A 21,113-nucleotide genomic window follows, 5' to 3' on the forward strand; every position below is an offset into this window, starting at 1 on the left:
TATATATATATATATATATGTAAAGTTGATCTTTTTAAAAGAAGATTTACTTGGAGAAAAATGAATAGGTAACTGGAGACATTTAATGGAGCTTCCAAAGGAAGGTCTGAGCATTCAGAGGGTATTGGCAAGGCTCTTTTACTCCTTTTGATGTGTTTTTCACTTTGAATATTTAAAGAAACCCAGTGTTTTATTATGTCTAGTTTCACTTCAAAATAGGCCTTGGATTACACGTGTACATCCTTACACGTGTACTGGCCCAGTGTGGTTGGCATTTGTCCTATAATTGCTGTTGCTAGTATTTGTATCACCAGTGAAGCCAGAAAAGAGAAATAGAGAGGAAGTAGGGTTTCTAAAGGTAACTTAGGAAAATGCAGTAGGTAAGAGGAAACGTTAAAGGAAGCTGGTGAGGACAGAAAAAGTCTTCATAGGAGGTGAGGTTAAATGGATCCTTAGAGGAAAAAAGGTGGGGCTGTTGGTGGGGGTGACAGGTTTGTCCATGATCCCCCTGAGGGGGAGTAAAGAAGGGGCAGAGAAGCAGTATTAGATGCTGGGTCCAGCTGTCATGTGTGTAACTACCATAGTTATGGGGTTCACAGAACCAGGGAATTCAAAAATGGAATGACTTTTCCTTTTCTAAAATTGAACCTAAGACAACCTTTTTGACTCAGGACAAATAAACTTTTTCCAGATGTTGTCAAATGTTCTCTGCCCAATCCAGTGATTTTTCTCAGGCAAATTGGAGTGTTAATCTCTCTGTCTCAGTTTGTGTCACAAATACCATCTAGGTATTTTCTTCCCATTCTTTCTCCTGCCCTACTGTCTCCTGCATCAGTGGAAGGGGTTTTGCTTTCGTGATGGACCTGAATGTGAGAGAGATTGGGTCTGGGGTGTGTGTGTATGGTGTGAGGTACACATGTGGGGTGGCCTAGAGGGAATACTGCCTCTGGTCTTATATGCATGGGTAATATGGGGGAGACTGTTAATTGTCAACATCAGTGTCTTTTATAGAAATAGAACCCCTGATTTTCAGCTGGACACAAGTTCACCTTGAATGAAGTCCACAACTGCAGAAGTATATGACATTCAAGTTGTAGTCTTCTTTCTCCATTTTCTCTAGCTAGAATTCTGACATGATAATGAGCCACCTTGGACATACAGGTGAGGATAACACCCAGGGATGGTGGTTTTGTGATAGAAGGTTCCTAGACGATTCCATGGGGCAGAACTCCCATTGCAGCTCTAAACTGCTTACCCCAGGCTGTTTCATGAGAGAAAAATTAATTTCTATTTGTTCAAGCCATTGTAAATTTAGGTTTTTGTGATAGTAGCTCAAAATATATCCAAACTAGCATGTGGAGGAAGGAGGGGAGACTAATCGATGTAACATATACATAGAAAGTTGAGCAGCAGCTGCCAGAAACAGTGTTGAGTGGTGGATGGATGTGGACTGTAAGGAAATTCCCAGAGGCAGCCATACTGTCTTTGATGATGCTAAAGAAATAGCTGAGCCTTTAAAGAACATATTAAAAGTATGGGATTTCCATGTAACACAATACCTAGAAATGCACTGGGGATAAAAACAATTGCTGATTACTGCAATTCAATAAACCACTTAAGGCAGTCCCTGGAAAGAATTATTAAAAAGCCAACCCAACACTCTTTGGCTGACCTTAGGGCCAATCTGTGGTTTAGCGTCCCATGTTTGTGGAATTCAGATTTTACGGAGGAAGGATTAAGGAACATATTTGCTGACTGTCTGAAAGAACATAGCTTATGTAAATCAACTATGCTTCAATTTTAAAAAAGAATATAGCCTAGAGCAGAGAAATTCTTCAGTTAGGGCGAGAAAGCAAAGTGTTTGTACTTTGCCAATTCACAGACATGCTTCAAAGCAAACAGGCTGAACTTTTGGCTATACAAACAATAGACATGAAGGTTAGTAGTCCAGCTAGATTTCTACCTCCCAGAGTCCATAGAAATTACGAGGTGACATTTGGTAGGTGGAGAAGATGTGTGGAAGCAGAGGTTATCAGAATTTCATCACACCCTTGGACTTCTACAGTAACTGTTCCTTCTGAGGACATTTAGGCTGTAGTGTTGTAAGGCTGTAAAACCTCCTTTGCCTAAAGTGGATATATTACTTATTCAACTGAGATCATTAAAGCCACCTACACCATGACTGATGCGAGGGTTTGGGCCAATGCCCTAGGATGGTTTGGGGATGTGCCCAGCACCCTCTCACTCAGTATGCATCCAGAAGCTCTCCCTTCCTTTCAGTCCAGAGAGAGGCTGTGCCTGGGGAGGGGCAGGGGAGTCTGTGTTGTCCAGGAAGCACAGGGCTGCATATCAATCACCCTGTTTGGCGGGTAGAACAGACACACTGCCCTTTTATCTGATCACTGACCACTATGCAGGCCTTTTCCGTCCTGGAAGTAGAACTCTTTACAACATAGATGGTGTTCTGAGTCACAGTAATAACTAATGTTTGTGAAGTACTTAAGAAATTACAAAGTTTAGGTGATTTGTTTTTACATTGCTAGGAATCACACGTAGATGGCTAATTTTGATCCTGGTGTTTGCATCTTCCATGCACATCCTTCTAACAGACTGATCGACAAATACGTGTGGAACTTCTCTACTGGACCCATAATGAAATGGGCCTAGGAATCCCCCAAGCTGGAAACTCTCTGGCTTTTCACTGGTGATAACTTCGAATGCTGTCACACCATCCAAAGCATAGGGCACTTCTCTTGATCACGCAGAGTTCTCTTTATATTTCTCTGTACACACTCTCTCCCGACCCTCTTGGTGGATTAAAATGGACTTTTGATGTAGCAAGTTCAGATCTTGGAGAACACCCCAGTATAGGCAGGTCTGTTATAATACGGTGCATTTGTTTTTGTTGTTCATTTCATTTTGTCTTGGCTCAACCCACTTATCAGACAACTGTATGTTGTTAAAACATTTCACCTCTCAGTTCTACCTTTGTATCAACTAACTTTACCAACCTAGAGCTCTTGGTCATGGAAGAAGCAAAATCTTGTTTATCTATGATGACCAGGTCTCTCCCTGAAACTCAGGACAGGCTGTCCCTCCAGCAGCTTCTCGATGACCCTTTGGACTCCCATTTGTTGATCACAAACCACCGGGCGAGTTCAGGGAAGCACTCCGAACTGCTGTTCTTCCTCTGTTACTTCCAGGAATCTTGTAGTCTATCCACCCTGAACAAGCCCTCATTTTCATGGTCTCACTTGTTCCTAACACTGTGTCTTTTACTCAGTGTGCATGCATCTCGGTGAGTTTCCGTACCCAAGGCTCTTATTCGTACATCTGCCCGTCCACGCATTTGGGCAAGCTGTTTAATATCACTGTGAGCATTTCAGCTTCCAGTTTCTACTGTGTTACTTCTCAGGATGGAAACTGATAACACGCGTGTTCACTGCAGAGCCCCCAACACCATCCCCGGCACTTCTGCCACTCCTGCCTTCCACGCTGGCCCCCGCCCCACTCACCGGCTATCGAGGAGACGACAACAATGCTCCCGTTGCTCTGCTTCAGCATGGGCATGGCGGCCCCGCTCAGGACCACGTAACTCAGGAAGTTGACCTCCATGTTTTTGCGCACGTGGTCAATGTCATCGATGAAAACAGTCATAGGGTTGTTGGTGTTGGTGATGTGGTTCAGAATGAGCATGTCTAGTCCCCCTGTAAGAGACGGCTGTGTTGAGAGAAACCATCCGAGGTTGATACCTTCTCCCCCTCCTCCCCGTCTCAAAAGCTCCCTGGTGATCCCTAGGGCAAAGTCCAGAAGAGGAGAGAGGAGAAGCTGTCTCACCCATGAGTTTTCCAGCTTTGGCAACAAATTGCTCTGCGAAGGTCATGTTCTCCATGGTGCCAGCAACGTAGTGCGCCGAGGATGCACCGAGCTCCAGGCAGTGGGATACCACCTGCAGAGGCACAGCGGCCATGGTGTCAATCTTGGCTGCAGACTTTTGGGGGGCAGTCTCTGACATAATGGGGGTTTAACTGAGAGGTTGCTCACAGCCCTGTTTTGGTAGGGGTGTGTGTGTGTGTGTGTGTGTGTGTGTGTGTGTTGTTAAATGCAACTGACACAATATTAGTCCCCTGTTCGAAATACTGTCTGGAATAAGATAGGGTATAAATGGATAAATCACTGTGCTGGAGTTTAAGTCTGTGCTCATGAGTTTTTGTAAACAGATGTTTCTGAACACATTATTGGTAGGGATGCTAGTTCCTGTGTGGGTAGCCCTAAGTTTGTGAACATTTGTGTATCCTTGGGTTTCTGAGTCTGAGTATATAAGAGAGCATGCATCTGCATGGGTACCAGAGTATGAATTCCTGAGTAGGTACTGGAATGTTGGTATCTGAGCACATATATGTATGTCTGTGACTCCATGTGTCAATGTGTGTGAATAGGCATGCCTATCTCATAGATAGAGATAGAGCCCAAGAACTTTGTGTCTAGATATGTATGCATGAGAATGAATACTTAAATGCATATTTTTGTTTTCGTTGGGGTGTTTGAACCCTCTGTGTGAGTATGCATCTATGTCTGTGTGTTGGCATGTATATGTGAGCATACATAGGAATACATCTGGGCACGTGAGGGTACCTATGGCTGTGGGCACAGGACCCTCACCTTCTTTAGAGCTTCTTCTGACCTCGCTGTCACTACCACATGGGCTCCCATTCTCGCCAGATGATAGGCCATCTCTCTTCCAATCCCCTTGCTGGCCCCTGTGACAATCACTCTTTTTCCTCGAAGCATCTCTGGGAAACCCCAAAAGAAAATAAGGACCATAGCTGTCAGCAACATACCTCCTCTCACTTTAGAGGTGGACAGCCTTATCTCAGTGTCTAAAGGTTATGAGCCCAGATCAACTCATCTCAAATTGCATAAATCAATGAAGGAACAGATCAACTCTTCCGTAAACATTCTCTGAAATGGGAGTTTGCTTTGGTTGCTCAAAACCAAGCCTTCCTGCTGTCCTTTTCTGAAAACCCCTATGGAAAGAGAACAGCTAAAACACTGGAGTTCCAGACATTTCTGGATTCATCCAGTTGCTCAATTGAAATAAAATTCAAAGAGTCATCAAAACACATGTGCTCAGAGAGATTCCAGATATTTTCTCTCACTTCTATTTAGTCATCAGCTCCAGAATTTTTTCTTGTTTCCCACTTATCCATCTCTCCACAGAGCCCAATTATCTGGCTAAGTTGTGAATTTTGGAATAGCCCTACTTTTTTTGGTAAGAGATCTGAAATTGCTTTTGATCAAAGGTGCCAAATAAAACAGGGACTATTTGGTAATCTTTTAACGCGATGATTACCCCTCCCTACACCCCTACTACCCAGCCTGTGGCTGGAAGACATAGAAACACAGTCTCACCTCGGGGTCCCCTCTTGTCCAGCAACTTTGGGGATCAAGAATTCCTTTTTATCCTCAGAAACACTCTAGCCATCCCTGGGTTTTTAAATCTATTCCTCCAAAATTAGACACATTGGAACTTACCTGGTCTGAATTCCTCCTTCGCAGAATAGTAGTAGTAGGCCAAGAAGATCCCCAGAATGGGGAGGAGATATTTCTTCATAAAAGCCATCAGACAGGGACCTGGCCCAAGGAGCCCTGGAGGACACACAGAGAGAACCTACAGAGCTTTCTACAACCTCCTAGGCAGGCAGCGGCCTCTGAATTGTGACATCAGGGATGGGGGAGGCTGGTTTAGTCTCAGGCAGTCCTAGCCAATTTCCCTGTCAGAGCAGCGATTGGCTTTGGGTGGGATCCCATTCGTCCCTGGCAGCCTGTGTGGTGGATTTCATAATGGACAATGTTTACTCCATTTCATTGAGCAAGAAGAGACTTCCAGATGGCCAGGCTCACGATTGTACAGGACTGGATTCCTGAGCATCCCTACCCTGAGCCCGTCTTCCTCTTAATGCCGTTTACTCCAGGAATCAACGGCCTTTCAAAAGTGGTATATCAAAGGCAGAGAGAAAGTGTGCACAGGGCTTCTGGGGAAGTGTGAGTAATAGCAAAGAGAGCCAAAGTCAAGCAAGTCTCATTCTCAGCCCCACCTCCTAGTCGGAAGCAATTAAAAATAACAGCACAAAACAGAAAAATAAGCTTAGTTTTTTAAAAAAAAGTGCACATTTTGGAGGAAAAAAAAAAGCAAAGAAGCCATATAAATCCCACACTTAAGTTCAATGAACAATATTACAACATCAAAGGGGAATGCAAGCCAGTCAGAACCCAGATGGCGGGAAACCCATGACCGGGTCAAGACTCTCAGGCAAGTGCAATGGAATGTACACTTATTAATTTAACAGCAAATACAGAAGAAATAATGAGTGCCAAGAAAAAAAGGCATTAAGCTGTTAAAGTAGGTCTTATAAATGCGACAGAGGACCAAGAACGTGAACAGGATGGTAGGAAGAGGGGACCTGACGTAGAAGAAAAAAGAATGAGCATTGTTGATGCAAAGCTAGCCTGAAAAGCCCACATCCAGCTAAAAATTGATCTAGTAACAGTAAAAGGACCAGGGGGGAGAAACACCTACTAATTTAGAATTTATCACAGAAATATAGAAATAACCACCTTGGTATGTCTGTAGCAAGAATTCATTAAGGCTCAATCTTCAAAGAAAGAATTTAAGATATAGTATTGTTAAGTTTTTCAACTTAAAAACAGCTAACCAAACCATACACATTACCCTATCACAGAGCAAATCCAGAATTCTGCAAGTTACCAGTGTAGCCAAGAAAATCATTTAAATATGGCAATAAGAATAGGTACCTGTGCTTTGGAGGAGGAATGTGGGTCGAGGCCGGGGCTTGGAGGATTCACACAAGATTAAGAGAAATTGAATTATGACCCCAAGCACAGTATCTGGAAACACTCACTGAATTTTCACTTCAGAGCAAGGGAAAATAAGTTAAGACCCCGAGGAGATGAAATAATTTGTCAACAAAGGCCCACAGCTGTGAAGTTCACTTCCAGAAAACAATGCAGATTTGAGAACAGTTGAGGGCTACATAGAGCTCAAAGTTCATGGAGGACAAAATAGAAAACATGTTTTTTAAATTTTTTTTTTTTTTTTTTTTTTTGTGGTACATGGGCCTCTCACTGCTGTGGCCCCTCCCGCTGCGGAGCACAGGCTCCGGACGCGCAGGCTCAGCGGCCGTGGCCCATGGACCCAGCCACTCTGCGGCACGTGGGATGCTCCTGGACTGGGGCACGAACCCGCGTCCCCTGCATCGGCAGGCGGACTCTCAACCACTGCGCTACCAGGGAAGCCCAGAAAACATGTTTTTTAAAAATCAAGTGGAAAATTACATTACATAGTGTCAGAAGTACAAGACCTATAGGCATAGTTTTATAAAGGACTTTATGCCACCAAGATATGTTACACACTAGATTCCATTTTCATCTCTACAGGAAAAGGAATTTAAGTTTTATTTTCTTAATACTATACTATTAATAGCAAAAAATATAGGAAACAATGAAAAATGACTTTCAAATCTGATGATGCTAAAATGATAGAAAGATGAACAGATTAGGGAAGGTTATTGCCTGACACACACACAAAAAAGAATTTTAAAGTGCACTACAGAAAATATAAATTTAAAGAAAGCAAAAATAGCAACGAGCAGGAGGAACTGTAGGTGACAACATAAAACAAACACGTCAACTATTGCTCATTGTTGGCTGAATTAAAAAATGAAGTCCAGGGCTTCCTTGGTGGCGCAGTGGTTGAGAGTCCGCCTGCCGATGCAGGGGACGCAGGTTCGTGCCCCGGTCCAGGAAGATCCCACATGCCGTGGAGCGGCTGGGCCCGTGAGCCATGGCCGCTGAGCCTGCGCGTCCGGAGCCTGTGCTCCGCAACGGGAGAGGCCACAACAGTGAGAGGCCCGCGTACCGCAAAAAAAAAAAAAAAATGAAGTCCAATGTTGTGCTGCCCCCAAAGACACATTTAAATGCAGACACATAAAAAACGCTGCAAACAGATTAGTAATTAGATGGCCAAAGAGCTATCATGTTGGAAAATAGGGATACAGAGAGAGCATCCAAGAAAATAATTTTCATGGACTTTGATGAAATAATTTTTTTTATATCTTTTTTTTCTTTTGGCTGCGTGGCATGTGGGATCTTAGTTCCCCGACTAGGGATCGAACCCGAATTGGTGCCCCCTGCAGTGGAAGTGCGGAGTCTTAAACCCTGGACCACCAGGGAAGTCCCTGATGACATAATTTTTAATCAATAAAATGCATCAGTGAGAATGAGGACACTGTGTAATGGTTGATGACATTCAATCTTAGAGGCTCTCAGAAGTTTTGGTCTCAGGATCCCTTTAACAATTTTAAAAATCATTGAGGATCTCAAAGAATTTTTGCGTATGTGGTTTTACCTATTGACACGGATGTATTAGAAATTGACTGAGAATTTCTTTTTTAGCTCAAGAATACATAAACATCCATGTATTAAGCTTTGTGTTATTACACATCCTGTAGGCTGGGGAAACTCATGAGAGAAGGAGAAGGAAAAAGGACAAATAATGTTTTAGTATGATTATGAAAGCAGTTTTGACTTTTCAAACTCCCAAGAGGGTCTCAGGGACCCGGGGGACCACACTTGGACCACATTATGTAATATACATGGATCCACTGTATGTCTATAGTTACATGCCTGGTTCTCTCATTAGCTTCTCAACTCGGACATGGACTATGTCTTTTTCATCTTTATCTCTCTCCATCTCCCTCTAGCTTTGCTCCAAAATAGGCATTCAGTGAACTTTTGCTGTTTTAGTGTTTCCAAGGCACTGCAGCGATGAGAAAATTGCTGTCTTTCTGGAGCCTGATTTAATCCGGGGAAGTCACTGAGATTTAGCATTCTGGCCAGAGCTGATCAACCCCCGCCCCCTAATCCTCTTCTGGCGGTACTCAATAAATTGAAAAAAGAAAAAGAAAAAGAAAAAAAGACAAAGGAAATATGAACACTTCACCTAGCATTTGTTTGGACAAATTTTCACCAATCAAGTAAAGTTTCTTTCACTGCCATAGCAACGAACTGAGCTGTTCATTCCTTCACGCTGCTCCTCCTTTGCAATGCATTGACCACCTACATTTTAGAGCAGGGTTTCAGTGAAATGCCCTCAGCATGACCTGGTCATTTTCAAAAACCCACGTAGCATGGGTCACTCTCAGCTGGAGGTGCATGGTTGAGCCCAGCCAGGAATTCTCTCGGACTCGATCAGCCCCACCTAAATAGACGGGGTCAAGAAAAGCGAGATGGTGAGATGTGCAGTGCTGTTGAATGGGAAAGGGCCTCGGAGGGATGGGCCAGATCTGGGAGGACTCACAGGAAGTGGCAAACACGTGAGGGGGGGCAGCCACAGGGGAATTCCTGTGCATTTGGCATAAAATGTAGATCATGCAAGGAGCACCTGTCATTTCTGAAGCAGCAGCATCTGGAGGGCTTTCTGGGACTGTTTGGTAGCTTTGTTAAGAAAGTGGACTCTTCCTTGTGAAAACTAATCCTGCCAGTGGAACAGTGGGCAGACCTTGGAGAAAAAGGTGGGTGAACCCTCTCTGTTCCGAGGTTCTGCCTTCTCTGGGAAAGTAGCACCAACAGGTCGAGACAGGAAAGGATCTTAGCATAATGTTAGAACGCATAAAATTCTCCCCTTTCCTCAATCCTCCCACCCTGTTCCCCATCCCAATCCAGTTCCTCTGGTCCGATTGTTTTAAGGACTCCTCAGTCTGTGCCATGGCTGCCAAAATCTGTTTCTAGCCATGGAAACAGCTGTAAAATGAAATTCATTTTATGGCAAGACAAGAAAAATTTAAACAGAAAATCTTCTCTGCTCTTTGGCCTCCTTTCTCCTCCCACTGTGCATTGTATATCTGTATTATGCATGGCCCAAACCTTCCCCATTGACAGAAATACCTGCTCAACCATAAAAGCGATGTTCTTTTAGCATCAATAAGACAATTCCTTAAAGATAACAGTCCTTCATGGTGCTTAGATGTGGATTATGTAAATTGTCAATAATCTGTCATTATACCTCAATAATACAGCCCTCTGTCTCAAAAAACTTATATAACTGTGGCTTGACTTCTAACGGGCGGAACAATTCTCAGAATTTTCTGAGATGCTCTTCCTGGGTTGTAACCCTCAAATTTGACTCAAATAAAAATTTCCTTTTCTTTCTTAGATCAACGGATTCATTTTTTGTCGATACAGCTATCATTTTACGTCATTTTGTCTAATAACATGGATTCCCTTCCTCCCCTACCCCGTCCCCTTCTTCTCCCTCCCCTGTATACCTAACAAGAGGGGAAGTTCTATTTGTCAACCCTTTTGTAGTACCCTATTCCTAATGCACAGATTTACTCATTTTTTCCAACTAATGGAAGCTCAGATGCAGGAAAATGATGGGATAACCTGCCCTGTGTCTGCCATCCTGTCCCTACCAGTCACATGTAGTCCATGGCAGGGGGACTGGTGAGGCAGACTACCAGGAATGTGTTTGCCTGGGAGAGCCGAGAGCCTCCTGGGAAAGAGCAAGTACCCTAATGAGGCCCAGAGTTTGGCCCGATCCCTGCCCCCTCAGTGTGGGTAGGGCAGAGACAATTCTAAATATGTACTTGCATGCAGTTTTTCAAGATTTTCCTCTGGTCTATGGCACGTGAACTTGCCCTAGAGCTCCGAGTAGCCATGCACAGTAACTGTAAAGTTACTCCCCAGAAAGTTTGGTTAAACAGGGGCAGCACCAGGGCTCCATGGGAAAGGCCCACACAGTGGGGAGGAGAGGACTGACTCCGGCAAAGCTACTGCATGGCTTCGGCCACCCAGTGCTTTTTCTTGGTTGTTCAGCCCAGCTTTCAGGAAGCACATCAGGTTGGCATAGCAGCCTCCGCCAGGTGTGATTCTTAGGGTGCCAGTGACTACAGCATTAGAGGGAGGCCACTTCTCTTAGGCGCGAAGTAGGGTTGCCCCTATTCTATTCTATTCTATTTGTATTCTATTTGCTATTGTATTCTATTTGCTACATTCAGCAAATAGAAAGACAGGACACCCAGTTAAATTTGAATTGCAGATAAACCACAAATGCTTTTTGAGGATTTATATAATCTCAACTATTGCACGGGATTATACGAACACTAAAACATTATTCATTGTTTATCTGCAATTCAGATTTAACTGGGTGCCCTGAGTTTTATCTGACAACCCTGGAATTGGCACAGAACTTTGGGAACGCTGGGAGAAATTGTACCTTAGGTGTGGACAAAGCATCCTTGACCGTGGCTAGTGATAGCAGAGGTGAGAACACCTTGTGTACCTTCCCCGCAATGGAATCCAGCTGCCCGGCCACAGACAGCTCCCAAAGGGCTATAAGTAGCAAAGGAGGAAAAGGGTACATGCCGCATGTTGGCTGAGTGACTTCATTTATTTAGGTTGTATGACCGATCGGATCCTATGACCTATGAAAGAACAAAAGCCTTCCAAGTCCTAGAAGGCACTAAATATGGCAATAAATGAAATGTGTAAAGTATTGTCTGTGCTGTGATGGAAGTCTACGGTGGGGAGTAAAGAAGGAAATAGCTCTCTCAAAGTGGGGGATGGGCAAGTAGGGCAGGCTTCAGAGGAGAGGTCAACCCTGATCCATATTGAAGCAAGAGCAGGAATACTCCAGGCAAGTGAAGAAGGGTAGGAGGGAGCATTGCTAGGGTTCCGGAGTGTGTGGGAGAGAGAGGAGGGTTGGTCTGTAGCACATTCCATGCAGAGGAAGCTGAGTGAGAAAATAGAAGGAGATGTGGAAGAGAATGGAGTGTTTGGGAAACTGCAAAAAATTCCACATGGCAGGATCACTGAATTTCAAGGGGTGGGGTTACATGGGGTGAAATCAGCCAGGAGAAGTAGGCAGGAACCACATCCTTGAGGGCCATACACATTTACTGCTGGAATCTGTTGTTCTGGCGTTTACGGCCAGACATGAAGCCTCGGCACCCTCATCCCTTCCCAGAACTCTGCCTGTTCACTGGCCTTTTGCATCCCTCACAGCCTTATGCTGAAAATTCAGGATCCCCTGCCCACTTCCAGCCCCCCTCCCTCCATCAACACTTCACTCTCCCAGTGCCATGCTGGGCCTGGCCTCGTCCTCTGGCTTGCAGCTCTGGAGCTTTGCTGAGCGATGTTCCTGGGCTCCCCAACCCATACGCAGGCAGATTTTCCTACCACGTCTTCCGCTCTTTGGTTCTGTTTACTTATCTGATGTCTCAGGAGCCCTTTCTGCTCTTGCCTCTCTGCCCTGCTCCCAAGCATCTTCTTCCCTTGGATTCTGTCCATATATAGTCTCTGGGCTTTCTTCCTACTCCTCAGACTACTTCCTTTTGGTGTTGTTTAGATTCTGTCCTCACTCTTTCCTCCTTTCTATCTTTGGGCGATTTCCCTCATTCTCATGGTTCCAATTGCTATCTTTCAGTTGATGAGTATTAAAAATCTCTATCTCCTGTGCCGCATTGTATCCTAAATTTCAGGCAGCATAACCACCTGTTTACTCCACCTCTCCCTCTTAATGCCTCCTAAACACCTCAAACTCAACATGCCGAAACTGCCCTGATTATTTTAACAGCTTTTGTGAAGTACCTTTTTTTTTTTTTTTTTGGGGAAACCTGTGTTCCCTGCATCGGTAGGCGGACTCTCAACCACTGAACCACCAGGGAAGCCCAGTACCATTTTTATACCAGAAAAGTATCTCATGGTAAGTGTACAGTTCAATGGCTTTTAATAAATTTGCGGAGTTGGGAAACCATCACCACCATCCAATTTTACTCCATCACCCCCCAGAGGTTCATCTTTACCCATTTACAAGTCCCCATCCCCAAGCTTGGGCAACCAATAATCTAAGTTTCTGTCTCTCATTTTAGTGGAATCACATAATATGTGATCTTCTGAGCCTGATATCTTTGACTTATCATGTTTTTGAGGTTCATCCATATTGCAGCATGTATCGGTACTTTGTTCCTTTTTATTGCCAAATCCTAGTCCGCTGTATGGATATACTATGTTTTGTTTATCCATTCACTAATTCACAGACATTTAGAATTTCCCACTTTTTGGCTATTACAAATAGTGCTTGTATGAACATTGGTGTGAAAGTCTTTATGTGGTCTTGCTGGGTTGTGAGGTAAATCTATATTTAACTTTTAAAGAAATTGCTAAACTGTTCTCCAATGACTTTGTGATTTATTTCAATCAAGGGCTTTACCACCCATCCAGTTAATGCTCCAGAACCTTGGAAGTCCTTCTTTACTCCTGCTTCCCCATCTCCCCACATCCCATTACTTACCAAGCCCAGGCAATTCTACCTCCTGGATATCTCTAGAACCATGTCATTCCATCCTCACCCTCACTGTGACTATCCTCACTCTTCTCTCTGCCTATCCCACTTTCTCCAATCCATTGATTTATTTTTTTAAAAGATTGTGAAACATTTATATGCACAAAACAATAGATGAAGCCATGAACAATTTAGGGGGCATGATAATGAAGCAAAAGCCATGCTGGCTTACCAACCACCTTAAGACCTGACTGTTGCCAACACTGTGGAAGTGCCCTGTGGGCTTCAGTGCACCCAATTCTTCTTCAGTGACTCCTTATTGTTCTTAGAATAAAGTCCAAACACATTATTTTAGCTTTAACAAGCTCTTTGTAAGCTTTGAAATACTTTCCCAGGAACCTCTCACCACTCTACCCCCATTCCTTCTTATCCTTCAGGTTCTACCCATTGAAGTCACCCTCCCTGCCCTCCCTTGGACATGTAACGTATCCCCAAACACTGGGTATTTCTCTTATCATAGCTCCCATCACTTTGTACTCACAGTTGCTCATCTGTCTGTTTTTCCCATTACACACAGGTCTGAGAGGGCAGAGGCTTGATCTATCTCACCAGTGTATCTCCCGTGCTTAGCACGGTGCTTGCACTTGGTGCAAGTGCTAGAAAGCATTTTCTGAATGCTTAATGGAAACAGACTCTTATACACACAAATAAATATGTCTGCTAGGTATTTGAAGGTCAGGAGAAATCTCTAGGCTAGAGATATTGATTTGGGAGAATGAAATCATATAAGTTAAAGTTAAAAGCAGACAGATGACACCTGCAGGGAGAGGGTGAAGGGCACAGTGGGATATCACAGAAGACGAGAACTGGTGGAGCGGAGCAAAGGAGGAACAGGCAGCGGGAGGACCTGAGGCAACAGGTAACCTGGGGGAGGGGTGGGGGTGGGCAGAGGGTGGTCTCTACGAGATGCGAGAGGTCACAGCTTCTGAGAGGTCAAGGAGGATGAAAAGCGATCAAAATACATCGGGTCTGGAAATAGGAATCGCAGGAGGCCTGTCAGAGTCGTGAAGGCACTAAAGCCAGGATGCTATGGGTTGAGGAGTGATGTATAGAAGGAAAGGACATGTTTAGTGTGAGTGTGGAGAAGGGGGACATTCGAGGAGCTTGGGAGGCACGCAGATCTGAAGGAGGGTTCTGATTTTTAGGATAGCGGTGAGTTAAGGTTTCATTCAAATGTTTTGGAGCATTTTCTCTGTGCCAGACACTGTGCTGGGCTGAGCAGATTTTCAGCGTAGGGGAAAGATCCAACAGCGTCCATAGACGGAATCGCTGGATTTACAGGGTCCGACGATCTGGCACGTGGCTCCAGAAAAGGAGACTCAAGGAAGGAAGGTGAGGGTGGCTATTGAACTCCTGCGGTCTGCTTCTAAATTCCGTGAGCTTTTTAGCATAGCGGTGTCCTTCCTTCGATTTTTGAGAGGCAGATGGCTAAGGCTTCCCCATGTGTCCTTCTCTCTTGGAGGAGGGCGAGGAAGCAAGCGGGGAGTTGAACTCCTTAAGGTCTCCTTTTCCTCGGATTTGGCCACAGTAGGTAACTTCTATTCTCATACCTGCCTCATTCCGCGCCGTTCCTGATCTTCGTGCATTCACACCTGTAAGGCAGGAAAGTCTTTCCCAGGGTGGTTGAATTTTTCCTTTTCTGTCTGATGGGAGGTTCACGAAGTTTGAGGGCTTGGAAATCACCCAGGAAAATGGCCTTACAGGAACGGAGGGAGAATTTCTAGGTTTAGGATGCTACGAGTTTTAACAGGTTTCTGCCAGAAGAGGGAGCCCCAGGGCTGAGAGAGAAAGCACAGACTGCTGGGGTTTAAAATCATGGGGATGGGGTCTTTGTTTCTGGTATTGTTTTCAGCAGTCCACAGGGGTTTATGGGTTAAGATAAAAGAAGATGAAAGAGGGAAGGAGGGAGGACACATTCGCAATACACCGGCATATACACAGAAACAGTTACACACACACAAATCACATAATCCCCCCTCCCTCACTCCTCCCTACACGCACTCACTATTTCTGCTTTAGTCCAATGATTCCTAAAACTTGCTGGGCAGTTGGATCATCTGGGGGAACTAAGGGCAGATCCCCAAGCCGCACCAAGGCCTGTTGAATCAGAACCATCAAGGGTGGGACCCAGCAGTCTGTATTTTTGCACAGCTCCCCAGGTGATTCTGAAGTAACCTTCAGGTAGACAGACTGGGGAACTCTTCTGGGTAATTAGGTAAATACTTTAAATATAGTTTGTTTGAGACTGAATTTAATGGCTCCAGCCATCAACATGTTGAGTGGTAAGTAGAATGTAATCCATGAACGTTGTTATAACTGAGCCATTTCCTCTCTTTCTTTCTTTCTTCTTCCCTCCCTCCCTCTTTCTTTCTTTCTTTTTCTTTCTCTCCTTCCTTCCTTCCTTTCTTTCTTTCTTTCCTTCTTCCTTCCTTCCTTCCTCTTTCTTCTTTTCTTTCTTTCTTTCTTTCTTTTTCTTTCTTTCTTCCTTCCTTCCTTCCTTCCTTTCTTTCTTTCTTTTTTGTATTTATTAATATAATACACGAGAGGCGTTACAAAGTCACATGATATCAAAAGGCTTATGATGATAACAGCAATCCTTGTTTCTCCCTTCCCCATGCCCTAGTCCCATTCAGAGGCAATCACGTTTTAAAATCTTCTTTCTTTCCTCCGGGAATTAACTGCATATTTAAAAACATTTACTGCTATTTCTTGATTTTGAAGTTTTAGAGATTATGTACTGATCTTCCACTACGGAATATTAGGACTTTTCCTTTTTTTTTTTAAACAGCACACACAGATACTCATTCCCTTCCTTCTAGATTCCTAACACTATTAAATTACAATTTTAATGAAATCAATAGTCAGTGTTCATATTATGATGACGGATTTTTGGCAGCTCAACAATACAATGTACTATGATTGCATTTCTTTTCTTCTATTCCCCACCCCCGACCCGGGAGTCAATAATCACCTCATTTTTGTTTGTTTGCTTACTCAGTTGTCATGTTCTCCAAATCCTCCAGTAAGGGCAATACAACTCAAATACAGTGGTCAAATTAATTGGATAAGCTATTTATTTTTTCCCTTGGAGACATCCATCTTGGAGCCCCATTTTTCCTGTTCCAATCTGGACTAGGAGCCTGATAGGCTGGTAGATGGGACCTCCCTTTGCCATCCACCTGGCAACCCCGACTTTTTCTTGGTTTATTTCTTCATGATGGTAGGGAACTTTTTTTGAGACCTTGGATGCAGGAGTGCTATTTTACATTGAACATCTTTACATGGGCTTTAGTCCATCAGACCCTGGCCACATACAGCCCAGTGTGTTAGCCCTGCCTGCTTGTCCTTACTTTACCCTCTCCCTGATTCATTGTTTGGCTGGGTAAGGATTTCAAGATTGGAGATTATCTTCTCCTGGAATTGGAAGACATTGCTGCATTGCCTTTCGGTTTCTAGCTTCCAGTATTGATACTGAGAAGTTCAATTTCTGTCTGGACTCCTGATCCTTGTTTTTTTTTTTTGTTTTTTTTTTTGCGGTATGCGGGCCTCTCACTGTTGTGGCCTCTCCCGTTGCGGAGCACAGGCTCCGGACGCGCAGGCTCAGCAGCCATGGCTCACGGGCCCAGCCGCTCCGCGGCATGCGGGATCCTCCCAGACCGGGGCACGAACCCGTGTCCCTTGCATCGGCAGGCGGACTCTCAACCACTGCGCCACCAGGGAAGCCCTGGAATTCTTATTAGAAGATGTCAGAGCTCCTGGATGGATCCTGTAAGTTTCTTATTGTTTTTGTCCTATTTTTCATCTCTTAACCTATCTGTCCTACTTTCTGGGAGATTTTGTCAATTTTATCTTCCAGTATTTCTTTTTAATTTTTAAATTTCTAGCTGCATTTTTATTTTCAAAAGCTCCTTTCTGTTCTCCACTATTTTTAGAAACACTGACTTCCTGATCTTCATTGAGGTATACACTGCCTTCCTTTATCTCTGGGGGGGATATTGATGTTGCCAGGGCTGTTGTTAATGATTTCTTCTGCTCCCTGGATTACCTATGTTGGGGTCACCATCGGCAATGTCAGGGGCTTTCATTTTATGCTTGGTGATCTTTGGAGTCAATTCCTTGGCTGTTGGAAGCTTTGTGTGTAAGGGCAGGGCTTGTCAACTATGGGAATGCACTGCAGGATAACCCAGAGGGAAGTCGGCAGTATCATTGGGGGACCCCCAAATATCAGTGTCTGTAATCATTTTTTCTTTAGTTGTATACTTTCTATAAGGAGGAATGCTTCATTCTTCTGCCTAGGGTGGGCTGGAATAAGGAGAATGCAGAGGGCTGTGCGTGTTCTGGGATCTGAGTCAGGATAGGGGCTGGGGAGTCTCATCTTTCAGGATGGCGTCTTCCTCTAATCCTCTGTTTCTAGCTCCCTGCCTAAGCCCACCCTTTGCTGTGCCTGATGCCCCTGAGCCTGGCATCTCTTTGGCCGATTTCTCCAGAAAATAAACTTTCCTTCTTCTTGGAGGGAAAGAAAGGGGATTTGGAGCATCTCTTCCTATTTTTGCTCCCATCTCTCCCTCTGAATTGAGGTTTCTGGTGGCCTGATCCCTGGGACTCTCCTGGGCTCTGTGGCTTCTTGTTGGCCTCCATGGGCTGTTGGGCTTCAGCAGTCTCCAGTTTGCTAAGTCACTTATCCCTCGTCCATCCACTTTCCATCTTCTGAAAGGGTATTGACATTTCTCATCTGTTGTTGTCTCCATCCTGGTCCTCTGTCCTTGTGATTTATAACATGCACATTCTTCTACTGTACTGTGATCAGCGCATCTTGTAAGGGAGCAGAAATGAATGTTTGTTCAACTGGCACGTATAACCCTAGAAAGTACTTTTGAGCAGGCTGTCAGGTTTGAAAGGAGAAGAAGCCTATAGTAGTGCCATTTTCTATTCCTCCCAAGATACCCAAAATTCAAGAGTGTGGGAGTGAGTCTTTTTATTAAATCATTTACGTGGAAGAAAAGGAGGGAAAATCTTTCATTTGTTCATCCATCCATTTCCCCCAAATGTTTACTGAGCACTAATAAATGTCCAAAACTGTGCTTGGTGCCAGGAATGTATTGTAAAAGCTGATCAATATCTGATGTTTTCCTTCAAGGAGATTCTAGTTAACTATAAGGAGGGTAGGTAAGTAAGTCAAAGCTCACAGTAGTGTAAAAATAATGTGCATAGGGTGCTAACGGAGTACGGAGTAGGGCAGCCAAGTCATCCCAGGGCAGTGGGAAAGCCTTCAGGGAGGAGGTGACCCTGGGGCTACGTTTTGAAGAAATGAGTACAAGTTATGGAGATGAAGAAATTGGGGGAAGGCCATACCAAGCAGAGGGAGCTATATGTGTTTAGGTAAGGAGTCTAGAAATAGCTTGATACCTCAGAGCGACCTCAAGTAGTTTGAAGTGGCTGGAGCAGGGGTCCACGTTGGGGAATGACCTGAGTAAGAATGCAACAATCACTCACTGTAAATATTCACGTTAGTCCACGGCACGATGCCGGGCCTACTAACGAAAGATGCGGAAATAGTAATATCTTATTCTCTCTGTGAATTTGAGCAAATTAAAAAAAATATATTACTTGTAAAAGGAGGATACTATGCGATTATATAAAGAGGTAAGATATGTAAAATGCTGGATCAGTGGTAGGAATGTAAAATATTCTGGCTCTTTCATGACAAATCTGTCTTGAATCCTTCTACTCTCCAGTTTCCTAACAGTTACAAAACAGATCTAGAAAAGCTTAACTATTAGGAAAATCTTTTCCCATTTTTCATTTCTGCCAAGTAAGGATTAGTTGAGCATCTTTAACTGAATATTTTATTTTATTTAATCAGAAGTTGCCATGTTTATGTGTCCTTGGGTATCTGGGGCTCTTTTGTATAAAGTTTCTTGCAAGGCGCCTGGGTGGGACCCAGATAATTGAGTTCCGGTCTCCCTTCCTCCACTGACATATATGTGACCTTGGGCAAGACCCTGCCCCTGTCTTGGCTTCAATTCCCTCACCTGGCAAACAAGGGGAATTAGATTACCTTTAAGATTTGTTCCAGCTCAGAAATTGGATGCACGGAGCTTTTTAGCTGTACTGAAATCAGCATCAAGAAAGAGCTAGGATTTTTGGATTTTATTTTCATATCATACATAAGAGGGAAAGGCAATTCCTTCCAAATTTTGGCAAGCAAGCAGAAGTGAGATTCTTCCATCTCTCCTTACCTCTCCCGCCTTCCTTTCAGCTTCCGTCTGTGATGCACTCACAGAAAACCCAAAGGAAAATACTGGCACTAGAAGAAAAATAAACACTTCAAGTGTGTCCCTTTGAATTGGTAAGCTCTGTTGGAAAAGTTGGGGGAGCAGGACTCTTCAAAGCCAAGTGTTGTGAAAACACACCATCATGGTCTACAGGCATTTTCCAGTGTGAGTTTAACTAGTTTAACTCCCCCAAGTGACTGGATCAGTAAACTGCAACCTTCTGGATGGTACTAGCTATCGATGGCAAGGGAACGTTTGGGCAAATGGGGGTGTAGAGCGTGGGGAATGCTATTTCTTGCTCCTGTTAGGTTTCCTCTAATGGACCTGAAACCAGGGGCTTTGAAATCTGATTAGACCCTTCTAAGGCTCAGAATGTCAGTGTCCTAAGCAACAGGCTGGGCTGGGATTAAGGAATAGATGAACAGCACAGGAAGAATTCTGAATGACAACTAGAGGCCTCCCTTGGTCCTTTGAATAAGACTCCTTGAGATAAAACATGCCTTCTTCAAAGCTCTAGATCTCAATATTAAAAATATGAAACTAGCTGATGATTGGATGCAAAAGGCAGATATCTGCACTCTTAGGAGTTCCCGAGATACAGCACAGTGTTTGTGCTCTGTCATTACTTTAAAGCCGCTTTATAAAAATGCTTAAGACCTGCAATCTTTGTATGATTTCAAAAGAACATGCAGACATTTTTAAACTATTTTTTCAATTTTTTGTTTCAACTTAACTTTCTGTCCCAAAATGATCAGAATGTGCTCAGTGCCAGTAACAGACATCTGGTTCCATCTGTGTTTTTTCACATCTTCCCTCCTACAGAATGCAAAGCTCCAAAAAAAAAAAAAAAAAAAGAATGCAAAGCTCACCGGGCATTTCTTTTTGTTTCTTGTTTTGACCAGCATTTGACATTGAAATCTCTTTCAGCCCAGCCCTCCTGTTTATTCCAAATAGATGCATTATTTCAATAGCGGTTTTTTGAGGACCTACTATGGACTAGGCCCTGACACAAATGGTGATGCTATTACATATTACTGTGATTTAAAAAAGTCTTACCTTGGGGTTTCAACCAGATTTGACTTCTTTTTATTGATCTCCTTTTTTCTTTTGCTTCTTTTCTCCCTCCTCCTCTGCCTTCCCTTCTGTTTCATCTCTCTCTTCCTCTGCGGTTTCCCACTCTTTGGGGAGGGGCAGGGTTTCCTGCTCAGAAGGTGGTTGGTTTCTGGGAGGAGTCAGAAGATCTGATTCGGGACTGGAACCAGCTGGTCTGCCACCTGATACAAGAAGGTGAAGGAAGGGCCAAGGAAGAAAGCCCTCATGCTAGGACTGAGCTTGCAGCCAGGAGGCACTGGGAGATGAGCCCAGTTCAGGGCTCCCCGAAGAATAGAGGGCCCCTGCAGCGGCCCACGGTGGGA

The 21,113-nt window shown here is 44.0% G+C and overlaps 1 protein-coding gene across 2 annotated transcripts in view; it reads right to left on the bottom strand.

The window, feature by feature from the left end:
- HSD11B1 (hydroxysteroid 11-beta dehydrogenase 1) overlaps positions 1 to 20,861 on the bottom strand; it is a 45,524-nt gene extending 24,663 nt beyond the window's left edge. Inside the window, exons 1-5 of one of the 2 annotated variants that reach the window (XM_024750997.1) lie at positions 20,755 to 20,861; positions 5,536 to 5,649; positions 4,663 to 4,793; positions 3,838 to 3,949; positions 3,516 to 3,707 (exon numbers count right to left, since the gene is read on the bottom strand). In XM_024750997.1, coding sequence (XP_024606765.1) covers positions 3,516 to 3,707; positions 3,838 to 3,949; positions 4,663 to 4,793; positions 5,536 to 5,623 — 523 coding nt within the window. In that variant the 5' untranslated portion in view covers positions 5,624 to 5,649; positions 20,755 to 20,861. Of the gene's footprint in view, positions 1 to 3,515; positions 3,708 to 3,837; positions 3,950 to 4,662; positions 4,794 to 5,535; positions 5,672 to 20,754 lie in introns of both variants that reach the window. The other variant, XM_024750996.1, reaches the window with a different exon arrangement.
- Between the last annotated feature and the right edge of the window lie 252 nt (positions 20,862 to 21,113).

The sequence above is a fragment of the Neophocaena asiaeorientalis genome, unplaced genomic scaffold (genome assembly GCF_003031525.2).
Source record: "Neophocaena asiaeorientalis asiaeorientalis breed wild unplaced genomic scaffold, Neophocaena_asiaeorientalis_V1.1 scaffold67, whole genome shotgun sequence".
Lineage (NCBI taxonomy): Eukaryota > Metazoa > Chordata > Mammalia > Artiodactyla > Phocoenidae > Neophocaena > Neophocaena asiaeorientalis.